This window comes from Mobula hypostoma, chromosome 9 (genome assembly GCF_963921235.1).
Source record: "Mobula hypostoma chromosome 9, sMobHyp1.1, whole genome shotgun sequence".
In the NCBI taxonomy this organism is placed as follows: Eukaryota; Metazoa; Chordata; class Chondrichthyes; order Myliobatiformes; family Myliobatidae; genus Mobula; species Mobula hypostoma.
In genome coordinates, this window is record NC_086105.1 from 88,237,768 (window position 1) to 88,252,395 (window position 14,628).

The window sequence follows — 14,628 nt, forward strand, 5'->3', positions numbered from 1 at the left end:
CCAATTAGCCAATCTTCTATCCATGCTGATATATTCCCTGTAATACCATGGACTCATCTTGTTAAGCAGCCTCATGTGCGGTACCTTGTCAAATGCCCAACATCCTTTGTCTATCCTGCTTGTTATTTCTTAAAAGAATTCCAATAAATTTGCCAAGCATGATTTCCCCTTAAGGAAACCTTGCTCATTTTGGCCTATTTTATCATGTGCCTCCAAGTACCCCAAAACCTCATCCTTAATGATGGACTCCAACATTTTCTGAACTGCTGAAGTTGGGCTAAGTGGCCTATATTTTATTTTCTTCTGTCTTCCTCCCTTCTAAAGAGTGGAGTAACTTTTGCTAATTTACAGTGCTCCGTAACCTTTTCAGAATTCAGTGATTCTTGAAAGATCGTTACTAATGCCTCCAGAATCTCTTCGGAACACAGGGGTGTAATCCATCTGGTCCAGGTGACTTATTTACCTTTAGACCTTTCAGCTTTCTAAGCACTTTCTCCCTAGTAATAGCAATTGCATTCACTTCTGCCCTGAATCTCTCGAACTTCCAGCATACTGCTAGTGTCTTCCACGGTGAAGACTGATGCAAAATATTTATTCAGTTCATCTGCCATTTCCTTGTTCCCCATTAGTACCTCTCTAGTTTAATTTTCCAGCAATCTGATATATACTCTTGCCTCTCTTTTACTCTTTGAACAATTGGAGCAGAAGCCAATGATCATAATCTTACTGAATGGCAGAGTAGGTTTGAGAGACCATATGTTGACATCTTGTGTAGGTAGTTTATGTGTACCAGTTGTTTTCTTGGTCTTCAAGTACTTGCAATTAAATTTTTAAACTTAATACGATGAAATTATAACCACAAACAGTGTCAAATGCTAATTATCTGCTTTCAAAAGTGATGGAAAAAGTAGACCAAAAAACATGCAGTCTAGGAATCCTTGTTTAACAACTGATGGAACAGTGAACAAGGCGAGCACAGCACAATCCTTTTCTGCATTGATATCTCAACAAGATACAGTAGCTAAGAATAGAATTCAGATTTAAAAAAAACTTAGCTGTTTCTGGATCCAAAGAAGAAGATATTTTTGTTTTCTTGTAGCTTTCCAGTTTGATATTAACTACCCCACAAAGTTGGGGCTGTTGAATTTCAAAGTTAAAATTTATTCTCAAAGTACATGTATGTCACCTTATGCTACCCTGAGATTCATTTACTTGTGGGCATCCTCAGTCGATACAAAGAAACACAATCGAATCAATGGAAAAACCACGCACAACAAAGATAGAAAACCTCTGTGCAAAAGACAACAAACTGTGCAATTACAAAAATGAAAATATAATACAGGTTTCCCCCGCTATCTGAAGGTAGAGCGTTCCTATGAAACGGTTTGTAAGCCCGAATGTCGTAAAGTGAATAAGCAATTACCATTTATTAACGTAAACACGAGGAATTCTGCAGATGCTGGAAATTCAAGCAACACACATCAAAGTTGCTGGTGAACGCAGCAGGCCAGGCAGCATTTATAGGAAGAGGTACAGTCGATGTTTCGGGCCGAGACCCTTCGTCAGGACTAACTGAAAGAAGAGCTAGTAAGAGATTTGAAAGTGGGGAGGGGGTGGAGATCCAAAATGATAGGAGAAGACAGGAGGGGGAGGGATGGAGCCAAGAGCTGGACAGGTGATTGGCAAAAGGGATATGAGAGGATTATGGGACAGGAGGCCCAGGGAGAAGGAAAGGGGGAGGGGAGAAAAACTCAGAGGATTTTTTTTCTCCCTCTGTCCCTCTGACTATACCCCTTGCCCATCCTCTGGGTTTTTCCCCCCCTCCCCCTTTTCCTTCTCCCTGGGCCTCCTGTCCCATGATCCACTCATATCCCTTTTGCCAATCACCTGTCCAGCTCTTGGCTCCATCCCTCCCCCTCCTGTCTTCTCCTATCATTTTGGATCTCCGCCCCACCCCAAAACTTTCAAATCTCTTACTAGCTCTTCCTTCAGTTAGTCCTGACAAAGTGTCTCGGCCCGAAACGTCGACTACCTCTTCCTAGAGATGCTGCCTGGCTTGCTGCGTTCACCGGCAACTTTGATGTGTGTCACCATTTATTAATATGGGAAAAGTATTTGAGCATTCCCAGACCCAAAAAATAACCTACGAAATCATGCCAAATAACACATAAAACCTAAGACAACAGTAACATATAGTAAAAGCAGGAATGATATGATAAATACACAGCCTATATAAAGTAGAAATACTTTTCTACAGCACTGTCTAGCGCAACGAAAATCTCGCGGAAGCGCTCTTGACAAAAACATGGCGCAAACACTGTCAGCAGAAACACTCTCTCCAGTAACCTTTAAGCTATGAAGCTGCCAAATCATACCAAATAACACATAAAAATAGACAGCCTATATAAAGAAGAAATAATGTATGTACAGTGTGGTTTCACTTACCGGAATCGAGAAGACTCCAATAAATTGCAGTTTCATCACAGTTAAACATTGCTTATACGAATAACCACCTGATGCAATCGGCAATCGCCTCTGATCTGGGTCGACATTTACATGCCCGGCGGCACCTAATTAATTAGATTATGAGGACACTCAGTCTTCGTTTATTGTCATTTAGAAATGCATGCATTAAAAAATGATACAACTTTCCTCCAGAATGGTATCACAAGCAAACACAAGACAAACCAAGAATAAAACTGACAAAACCACATAATTATAACATATAGTTACAACAGTGCAAAGCAATACCATAATTTGATAAAGAGCAGACCACGGGCACGGTAAAAAAAAGTCTCAAAGTCCCGATAGACTCATCACTTCACGCAGGCAGCAGAAGGGATGAACTCTCCCTGCCATGAACTCCAAGCGCCACCAACTTACCGATGCAGCACCATTGGAAGCACCCGACCGCAGCGGACTCTTGAGTCCGTCCGAAAACTTAGAGCCTCAGTCCAGCCCCTCCGACACAGCCTCGCCGAGCACCATCCTCTGCCGAGCGCTTCGACCCTGCCCCGGCTGCCGAGCAACAAGCAAAGCCGAGGACTCGGGGGTTTTCTCCTCCAGAGATTCTGGACTTGTTTAGCTTGTTTATTTCAGTTTTTTTCTTAAAGATTTGCTGGGTGCATCCCGACTACCGCTGCACCACTGCGTCATTTGCGGCCCGGAGGTTGGGGACCACTGCTTAAGCTATGATGCTGCCCTCGCCTCAGAAACCGATCAAACCACCCATGACTACCTTTAAATTCCACTTTTGCAGCAAATTTCATCACCATCGTCCAGTGCTTTTTGTTTCAGCTTATTAAGAAGACTGACTGATTTCTCCTTAAGTATAAGAAAACTTACGGAACACCACGCTTCGTACACCCATCAATCCACTCAAGCAATAGACTTTCCATTTTATCCATTATTGGATGCCGACCAAGAGAGACCACTTTACTACGAGCAGAACCAACAGTAACTCGGCAGCTTTCAAAATTCTTTCTGCGTATAAATAGTGCGAATGGTGGACGCAGGCAAGTTCAACGCGCAGACAATGTCCTTACTTCGTTCACCACGATTGAAGCGCTTAATTATGTCTAGTTTTATGCTAAGTGTAACACCCTTACGAGCTCTTTTAGGCTTTTCCGATATCTTAGAACTCATCTTGCTAACGGATGCACAAAATAAATCGAAATGAAGCACGGGTTTAAGCAATGCCGGTGAGAATGCAGTGCCGGGGGAGGAGCTTGGCTGTTCGGGCGCACGCTGCCTTTTTTTGTAACAGTGAAAACTTCTGTTAGCGAAAACAGGTAACTAATGTAGGTCTTTCGTAACAGTGAGATGTCGTAAAGCGAACGTTCGGAAAATGGGGGCCACCTGTAATAAATAAATAATAAGTATTGTGAATACAAGTTGTAGAATCCTTAATAGTCTGTCCATAGATTGTGGAGTCAGTTCAGCCTTGGGGTGAGTGAATTCATTGCCTCTGCTTCAAGAGCCTTATGGTTGAGGTGTAATAATTGTGCTTGAACCTAGTGATGTGGGAGCTAGAGTTTGTATTCCTTCTTGCTGGATGGTGGATGTCCTTGACGATGGAAACTGCTTTCCTAGGACAGCACTTCTTGTAAATGCGCTGATTGGTGGGGAGGGCTTTACCCATGATAGACTGGGCTGTACCACTACTTTTTGTAGAGTTTTCCGTTCAAGGCATTGGTGCTCCCATACCAGCCCCTGATGCAACTAGTCAGGATATCTTCCACTGTGCATCTATAGAAGTTTAAAAATTTTAGATAACATGCCCAGTTCGTGCAAACTTCTAAGAAAGGAGAAGCACCCCAGTGCCTTCTTTGTAATGGCAATTACATGCTGGATCCATGACAGATCATCTGAAATGATAATGCCAAGGAATTAAAGTTGCTGATCCCTCCACTGGCACATGGACCTCCTCCTGTAGTCAATAACCATCCCTTTAGTTTTGCTGACATTGAGTGAGAGGTTGTTGTGGCACCATCAGACAGATTTTCAATCTTCTTTCTTTTTCTGAATCGTCACCACCTTTGATCTGGCCAGTGGCAGTGGTGTTGTCAGCTAACTTAAATATGCCATTGGAACTGTACTTATCTCCACAGTCATAAGCGTAAAGCGAGTAGAGCAAGGGACTAAGCACACAACCTTGTGCTGCATCTATGCTGATTGTGATTGTGGATAAGATGTTGCCAATTCGAAGCGACCTGGGTCAGCAAGTGAGGAAATCGAGGATCCAGTTGCACCGTGCTTAGAGTGAATAGATTTTAAATAGCGTCAGTTGTGTGCACTTGTGTTCAAAAAGCAGTGATAGTGGGCAAGTGAAAAAACAGTAAAACAATTCAAAACTGTTTTGCTGACTGTCATTCAGGCTTGGTGATGTTAGAAATTGCCGAGAGTGAAAATGAAATGATTACACAGAGTTACAAAATACACGTGGACTAAGATGTTAACTGTCCTGTGCTATCACCAGTGGGATCATCAGTTGATCTGCCACCTGTCTTCAGGAGTTTCGGCCCGCTTATGATCAAGATTCCCTCGAGGTGGTGGGCCAGCAGTGCCAAAGCACCACCTCGCACTGGTGAGCTTAAAAACTTGGCATCTGCCTCTATCAGAGTTGTTGGTCACTTCCATCCAACAGATAGTCTGCTATTCAGGTGTCTATGCAACTACTGAAGGATTTGCAAGATGTGTATACACTGTCTGACTATCTGCCCCCCTGGACATACTTGGTCCACACCCATGCTGATCCTTTCTCTGCTGCCTCAGCTACAGTCCTGCTGGTTGACTTAATCTCTCTTCTACTGAAGCCAAGGTCACGCAGCCACTTCTGGAGAGTGAACACAATAAAGCCATGGCAGCCTACTTCGAATGGACAGCATGAGACCTTCCACCCTCTGTCTCTGCACTCTGATTTTAATTCTGCATGCTTGGTTAACTTGCGCTCATGGGCTTCATTGATGTTGTCTTCCCAGGAGACTGTGAGTTCACCAATAACCACTTCTCTGCTGGTGTCAGACCATACGATTCTATCTGGACACAATGTGGTGAAAGCTATTTGCTCTGGGAAACTGCCTTTCCCGTCCAGGTCAGCCTTAACACACCAATCATTGGCTGAAGAAAGTATGCTTGATCGTGAGCCTATGCTGCACACCCTTGACTTGGAGCCTTCTTTCACAAATGATATGCGATGTTCTGTGCAGCATGGGGCATGAGATAAGTTGTTCTGCAGTACTCTCTGCTCAGCCACTTCTGTTACAACTTTGAGAACGTTGTTATGTCTCCAAGTGTACATGCCGCTGGAAAGATTGACTCTGCATGCACTCAAAATATGTTGAAGTGTTCCCTTCTCGCCACAAGCAGCACACCTGTCTGTCTTATCTTCATACCAGGTGCTGAGGTTGGCAGGCGTTGGGAGCAGATCGTACGCTGCTCTACATAGAAAAGAAATGCGGAGCGGTTCCATCTGTCACAGAATATTCCAAGATAGATGTCATTGTTCAACACTTTCCCTCCGGGTCCAAGCCCCTTGCTTGGCCGGGCCAGCTGTTTTAGCTAACCTCTTCTCCTATTCTACCTCTCGTATTTCTTGTGTCACAAGCTCATGGCGCTCCTTACCTGTAGAAGATGACCACCACTCTTGTGGGTTGTCCATCCAAGTCCCTGGCAGCCTAGCTGGATAGCCCCAACCGTCTCCTTGTGCTTCAATCTAGACTCTGCCTCATCAACTGCTACACGGGCTGACCACTTCTTGCCTGATCTCACATCCGGCTGGGTGTTCTTGATGACAGGGTCTTTTGAGCCTCAAAGCATCAAGAATGATCTTACCTTGGCTACCTTGATCTCCTCAACAAGGGATTGCACTGGGATGGTAAGCTTTGTCTGGCTACTGTGGATTGCAACATTGGTGAGGCTGCTTGGTACTCCAAGCCACTTCTTCACATACTTGTTGATCTTCCGTTCCATTGCCTCAACATGGAACATTGTCATTTCATAGACAGTTAGTGGCCACATTATCCATGGCATCAGTCCGTACTGCAAGCACCACAACTTCAACTTGCCAGGCAAGCCACACTTGTCAACAGACATCAGACCTCTGCTGATCTGATCTCCTGTCTCTTGAACCCTCTTGATGTCTCTCAGCTCCTCTGTATACCATCGCCCGAGGCTCTTAACTGGTTGGTCCTGAATGGATGGAATCTCCTCTCCACAAAGGGTGAAATGAAAGTCAACCAGCTTTCCTCTCCTAAGAACAAGGCTCCTTGACTTCTTGGTCTTGAACTTCATTCTTCCCCAATCCATTAACTCCTCGAGTCTAGATAGTACACTTTCCACTGCCTCCGTGCTGGGACCCAAAAGGGTAAGATCGTCCATGAGCGCTCATATTGGTGGTAACTCCCCTCTGCCATCAAGTGCGACACCTGGTCCCACTGATTCTGCAGCCCTCATAATGACCTCCATGGCTAAAACAAAAAGGATGGGTGAAATTTGACATCCCATTGGGATTCCAACATCTAGGCTCTGCCACCTAGTTGTAAACTGCTGAGTGGAAAACCTCATCTGGAAATCGTTGTAGTACTGCATAACAAAGTTCCTCACCTTAGCAGGAATCCATAGGAATTCCATTGCAAACTCAATCAGGACATGGGGAACAGAACCATACGCATTTGCCAGATCAAGCCAAACTACAGCCAGATTTCTTCTCAACCTTTTTGACTCCTGGCTGGTATGCCATAGCATACTAGAATGTTCAAGGCATCCTGGGAAGCCTGGTATTCCTGCCTTCTGCACAGATGTATTTACTAATCCATTCTCTATCACAAATGAAGATATTCTTTCTGCCAGAATGCCAAACATAATCTTCCCCTCTACATTCAGGAGTGAAATTGGTCGGAACTGATTCAATGGAGAAGAATTCTCTTCCTTTGGGATGTATACTCCTTCAGCCTTGCTCCATGACAAAGGAACAACACCTTGTCTCCACACCATCTTTAACAATCTCCACAAGTATTTCCTCAGCTGTTCACACTTCTTGAACACCTTATACGGCACTCCATTAGGTCCTGGCACTGAGCCTGACCTTGCCTTTCTAATGAACCATTCGACTTCTGCCAGTTTGGGTTCTGACAGATCGAACTTCACTCTTGGCTTGGTAGGCTTCACAAGCCCTGAAATGTCAAGCAAAGGAGCCTCCCGCTGTTCGTTAGAGTAAGTGCTTGCCAGGTGATCCTCAAGTTCTTGTTGAGAGATGTTAAGCTGCCTGCTCTTACTTTGTTCAAACAGTTTCTTAATAAACTCATGAGGATTCTCAAAGAACGACTTTCTTGCTTTCTCTCTCTTCTTTCTCTTTTTACGTTGTGACTCTGCATGACGGAGTGATGCTAACTTTATTTGAAAATGCTCTTGGAGATCAGCAAGCCCTGGCTTGTCACCCTCACTTGTTACCTTCCACCTCTGTCTCAACGATCTAAGCTCTCTCCTCAACCTACTTATCTCCTTCTGGCGCCTGCTTGGTTGCTGTGTAGGCTTTGCTTTCTTCAACTCAACCAAATCAGCCCTGTACTTTCCAACATCGTAAATCATATCGCCCATGACTTCCAACTTTCTCTTTGATGTTCCCCTGAGAGTGTTCTCCAACATCATAGTAATATCCTCATCAAATACACGCCAAACCTTCTCATCTGCCATTGCTGGCCACTTGACCTTCCTCTTCTTCTCTACCTCCACACCACCGCCATCATGCGAAGGATCTACCTGAGTACTGTGGTCTGAAACCTGACCTGGGTTATCTCTCGTCTGACCTGGAGTATGATGACTCTCTCCAGAGCAAATCGCTGTGGCTTGTGAATCAGTAGTTGAACATAGTAGAGGACTAAATGGGAATAAAGTTTGTCAAATGTGTTCAGAAAAGTTTTTTTCATCAGTATGTAGAAGTCCCAATGAGAGAGTATGCGATACCGCATCTGCTATTAGGGAATGAGACAGGGCAGATGACAGAAGTTTGTGTAGGGGAACACTTTGCATCTCTTGACCACAATGCCATTAGTTTCAAAATAAATATGCAAAAAAGTAGATCTGGTCTGGGGGGGTGGGGTTGAGATTCTAAGTTGGAGAAAGGACAATATTTATTGTATCAGGCAGGATCTGGCAAGTGTGGATTGGGATAGGCTGTTCTGGGACCTCTACTTTTCCTGATTTTTATTAATGACCTGGATGTGGGGGTAGAGGGGTGGGTTGGCAAGTTTGCAGACGACACAAAGGTTGGTGGTGTTGTAGATAGTGTAGGGGATTGTCAAAGATTGCAGAGAGACTTTGATAGGATGCAGAAGTGGGCTGAGAAGTGGCAGATGGAGTTCAACCCGGAGAAGTGTGAGGTGGTACACTTTGGAAGGATAAACTCCAAGGCAGAGTACAAAGTAAATGGCAGGATACTTGGTAGTGTGGAGGAGCAGAGGGATCTCGGGGTACATGTCCACAGATCCCTGAAAGTTGCCTCACAGGTGGATAGGGTAGTTAAGAAAGCTTATGGGGTGTTAGGTTTCATAAGTCGAGGGATAGAGTTTAAGAGTCGCGATGTAATGATGCAGCTCTATAAAACTCTGGTTAGGCCACACTTGGAGTACTGTGTCCAGTTCTGGTCACCTCACTATAGGAAGGATGTGGAAGCATTGGAAAGGGTACAGAGGAGATTTACCAGGATGCTGCCTGGTTTAGAAAGTATGGATTATGATCAGAGATTAAGGGAGCTAGGGCTTTACTCTTTGGAGAGAAGGAGGATGAGAGGAGACATGATAGAGGTGTACAAGATAATAAGAGGAATAGATAGAGTGGATAGCCAGCACCTCTTCCCCAGGGCACCACTGCTCAATACAAGAGGACATGGCTTTAAGGTAAGGGGTGGGAAGTTCAAGGGGGATATTAGAGGAAGGTTTTTTACTCAGAGAGTGGTTGGTGCGTAGAATGCACTGCCTGAGTCAGTGGTGGAGGCAGATACACTAGTGAAGTTTAAGAGACTACTAGACAGGTATATGGAGGAATTTAAGGTGGGGGCTTATATGGGAGGCAGGGTTTGAGGGTCGGCACAACATTGTGGGCTGAAGGACCTGTACTGTGCTGTACTATTCTATGTTCTATGTTTTCTGGCAGAGGTGTACTTGGTAAGTGGGAGGCCTTCAAAAGTGAAATTTTGGGAGTACAAAGCTTTTATGTCCCTGTCAGAATTAAAGATAACAAGTTCAGGGAACGCAAACAACAGTTCAGGGAACATTAATTTTTCAAGAGATGTTGAGGCCCTGGTTATGGAAAAAAAAGGAGGTGCTTGTGCTTATGGAGTGCAAGAAATGCAAGAAAATATTTAAGAAAGAAATCAGGAGGGCCAAAAGAAGGCATGAAGTTGCTCTAGCAGACAAGGTGAACGAGAATCCTAACAGATTCTATGTATGTTAAGAGCAAAAGAATTGCCAAGGTCAAAATTGGTCCCCTGGGAGATCAGAATGGTAATCCAGGTGTGCAGCCAAAGCAGACTGGAGAGAGATCTTAAATAAATTTGTTGCATCTGTATTTACTCGGGAGATGGACACAGGGTCTATGGAAGTGAGACAAAATAGCATCAACTTCATGGACCCTGTACAGATTACAGCGGAGGAGGTGCTTGCTGTCATGAGGCAAATCAGGGTTGATAAATCCTTAGTGCCTGGTGTTTCCTTGGGAGGCAAATGCAGAAATTGCTAGGGGCCTAGCAGAGATATTTAAAATATCCTTAGTGACAGGAGAGGTACCAGAGGATTGGAGGATAGCCAATGTTGTTCTGCTGTTTAAAAGAGGCTCTAAACATAAACCAGGAAATTATAGGCAGGTGAGTCTGACATCAGTTGTGGGAAAGTTATTGGAAGATATTTTAAGGGACTGGATATATTGATATTTAGATGAGCATGGACTGATAAAAGATAGTCAGTATGGCTTCCTGCATGGTAGGTCATGTCTAGTCAATCTTAGAGAGTTTTACGAGGAAGTTACCAGGAAAGTGGATGAAGGCAAGGCAGTAGATATTGTCTACATGGACTTCAGCAAGGCAGTTGACAAGGTTTGATGTGGGAGTTTGGTCAGTTGCTCGGCATTCAAGATGAGCTAGTAAATTGGAGTAGATGGTGGCTTTGTGGTAGAAGTCAGAGAATGGTAGTAGATGGTTGCCTCTCTGACTGGAGGCCTGTGACTAATTGTATGCTGCAGAGATCAGTTCTGGCTGCTTTGTTGTTTGTCATCTATATCAATGATCTGACTGATAATGTGGATCAGCAAATTTATGGATGATACCAAGATTGCAGGTGTAGTGGACAGCAAGGAAGTCTATCATGGCATGCAGAAGGATCTGGACCATCTGGGAAAAATGGTCTGAAAATGGCAGATGAAATTTAATGCAGACATGTTTCAGTTTTTGCACTTCCGTAGGACCGACCAGAGTAGGTCTTACACAGTGAACGGTAGGGCACTGAGGAGTTTGGTACAACAAAGGGATCTGGGAATACAGGACCATAATTTGTTTAAATTGGCGTCACAGGTAGATAGGGTCATAAGGAATCTTTGGGCACATCATTCATAAGTTAATGTATTGAGTACAGGAGATGGAATTTTATGTTGAAGTTGTATAAGATGTTGGTGAAGCCTAATTTGGGGTATTGTGTGCAGGTTTGGTGAACAAGGTTGAAAGGGTACAGAGAAAATTTACAAGGATGTTGCAGGGTCTGGAGGACCTGAGTTATAAGGAAAGATTGAATAGGTTAGGACTTTATTCTATAGGATGTGGAAGATTGAGAGGATATTTGATAGAAGTATACAAAATTATGAGGGGATTTGATAGGGTAAATGCAAGCAGGCTGTTTCCACTGAGGTTGGGTGGAACTACCACCAGAGGCCATGAATTAAGTGTGAACGGTGAGAAGTTTAAGCAGAACATGAGGGGAACCATCTTCACTCAGAGGGTTGTGAGAGTGTGGAATGAGCTGCCAGCACAAGTGGTGCATGTGAGCTCCATTTCAATGTTTAAGAGAAGTTTGGATGGATATTGGATGGTAGGGGGATAGAGGGCTATGGTCCCGGTGCATGTTGATGGGAGTAGGCAGTCTAAATGGTTTTGGCATGGACTAGATGGGCTGAAGGGCATGTTTCTGTGCTGTACTTTATTACTCTTTGACACTACTTCTACAAGTAGAAACTATGAAGAATTTAAAGGTATCGACAATCATCTTGAATGTTACAATGAAAATGAAGGTTTGTAGGATGCATTCGTTGATAGCATAGTATGAAGGCAGTCCATTATTTACACTAGTCACCTGTGCTGATTTTGCTCATTTCATTGATTCAAAAGAGCGTGTACACTGGATGAATTCCTCTTGATAACTATTAGGAACTAATACAGTTTTTTAGTACTGTAGTAATATTGATAGTGTTCTAATTTGTTCTGTATTTCATTTAAATACATCATTTATTACTCAGTTAAATGATAGTTTGTCCTTTTTTAAAATATCTTTTTAAATATTTCCATGGAACTTCAGCTAATTTGGTCAGCCTCTTCTTAATTGGGCCAAAGTGTGCTGGTCCCAATGTGTCCCAATTATCTGGAATTGTTCCTCAGACATTGAGCGTTTGTCTTTAGGCTTCTGTACTTCCTCTCTGATGGTTGGTAATAAGAATCGGGCATATCCTGGGTAAGAGTGGGGATCCTTACTGATGAACACTCCCCTTTGAGGCATCGCCTTTTGAAGATGTCATCAATGGTGGGGAAGCCAGTGCCCATGATGGAGCTGGCTGAGTTTACAACCATCTGCAGGTTTTTTTGATCACGTGCGGTGGCCCCACTCTACCAGATGGTGATGTAACCAGTTAGAATGCTCGCCACTGTACATCTGTACTGAATCTCCTCAAACTCCTAATGAAATATAGCTGCTAGTGTGATCTGTTTGTAATTGCATCAGTATGTTGGACCCAGGATAGATAGATTTTCAAAGATGTTGACACCCAGGAACTTGAAACTGCTTTCCCTTTCCACTGCTGACCTCTCGATTAGGACTGGAGTTGTGTTCCTTTGACTTCCCCTTCAATTTTTATTTATTGAAAAATATTTGTTGTGAATGTACAACCTATTTTTATGCCTGTAAGGATTTGGATATATGCGTACATGTCCTTTAAGATCTCAGGATTTTTAAACTTAGTTGGTACAGTTTAGTAATTTAGGTTGTTGAGGGAATCCACCAGCAGAAAACCATTTCACTGGGAATACAAATTACTTTTTGTGGAATGGCTATGAAACCAAATCTTTTGTTTCTGTGGTGAGAATATTTATTTAGTTTGGATGATGTTCTTTTAGGTCATGACATAGGTCTGTATTTTATGCAAGTGAAAAGATCATGTATTGTCCAAAATTAAAGAATATTTATATCATTAATGTATATTTAATCAAAATACCCTATCACGTGGATATAAACATTGCTCATCTAATTTTTTTGTGCTGATATTGTTTTCTGTCTCTCATTCTTCTAAACCCTTCTCCAAAACTACCCTAACCCCTCATAATTCCTTAAAAAACACTACAGTTTAAAAACCGCTTGACATATATTTTCTAGGTTGAAGAACAGGCTGAATATATTCTTTCCCACTCTCGCACTCTAGAGGCGGAACGAGAAAAACAGAAAATGGAAGTTAGTCATAAACGAGCTAGGATTGAGCTGGAGAAGGCAGCACAGTCCAGCTCCTGGAACCATGAGGTTTGTATGTTTGAACAGGCAATTGTGAAATGTAAACTTTTCTGGCACAAGACATTCTTCGTACTTTGTTGTTCTGTGCTGCCTGTCAGTCTCCTTTTGATAGAACTGAAGAGTAATTAGTTGGAAGATTTATGAATTTCTCTGGATTATTAATTTAGATCCTCTAAATACAGGCCAGCAGCATAATAACTACATCAAGGGAAGAATGGTCAATCTGTAACCTGTCAGACTCAATTAAATTTTAAATTCTCAATACTTCACAGTATGATAGATTCACACAGCATAGAAACAGACCCTTCAGCCCATTCTGTTTATGCTATCAATATTAATCCCATTTATCAGCACTTTATCTATAGCCAACAAGGAAATTGAAAAAAAGGTGTGAAAATAATGACAGTCATGGGCTGTAATTTCTTTTTGTTTATGAGCATTTTTTTGAGATTGTGTAAATTTTCCATTGTCTTAATGTGACTTTTAAAACAAAGATAGCTTTTATTTGTATATAACATTATGTGAGGCATAGGCCCAGTACCAAGGTAGACAATATTTGGAGGGACTTAAAGTAAAAGGATGTGATAGAACTTGATAAGGTGTCGTTTCACCCACATTGTGATGATGGTATAGTAAGGTTGTGGCCTTGGATATTGGAAAAGTCTGAAATACTTCTGTTTTAAACTTGACACGGCCATTGATGGCCTATATGCTCATCCTCAGTTTTTATTTTTTTTATTTCTGTGATTCTGCTTGTAAACACGAAAGTAATTGCAGACTATTGCAGATTTTCAACTTGTGGTTTTTATTATTTTCTATGACTATTTTTACTGTGATTTGTCCTTTTTTAATACTTTCTCCCAATGTAGCGAGAGGCTGATCGAAACCAGGAGCTAGTTACCCAATTGAAACAACTTCAGGAAAAGGAAGCAGAGGCTGAGGTAAAATTGAAGGGTCAGATTAAAGTGACTAATTCATTGAAAGAGGATCTTGTGCTCCAGGATAAGAAGCTGCAAGAAAGAGAAGAAAAACTTGCTGAAGCCAATCAGGTAAATTCATTAGGCAACAAAAATGAAATGGTTTGGTCTTTCAGGCTGCATAACACCTAATCTGGTTATTCAGATTCCTGGTGACAGAATGTATTCTGTTAAAACATACAGGTATTTAAATTCTCACTACGTGCCATTATTGATTTCACCCTTGCAAACTTGTATCTATTAATAGTAGCTTGCAGTGTTCTGCATTGTCTTATAGAGAGAGGCCCAGTGTTGGATGGACCTTTGGGATTAGTCAGAGAGTTGATTTCAGCCACAGCTTTCTCCAGGATGTTCCTGGCTATCTCAGATTAATATTGCATCTGAAACATTGACAA

General features: G+C 42.6%; 1 protein-coding gene across 2 annotated transcripts in view; it reads left to right on the forward strand.

The window, feature by feature from the left end:
- Positions 1-14,628, forward strand: part of mad1l1 (mitotic arrest deficient 1 like 1) — a 1,178,242-nt gene that overhangs the window by 15,509 nt on the left and 1,148,105 nt on the right. For both annotated transcript variants that reach the window (XM_063058642.1, XM_063058644.1), the window contains exons 3-4: positions 13,125-13,265; positions 14,126-14,305. In XM_063058642.1, the coding sequence (XP_062914712.1) occupies positions 13,125-13,265; positions 14,126-14,305 (321 nt within the window). The remainder of the gene's footprint in view (positions 1-13,124; positions 13,266-14,125; positions 14,306-14,628) is intronic.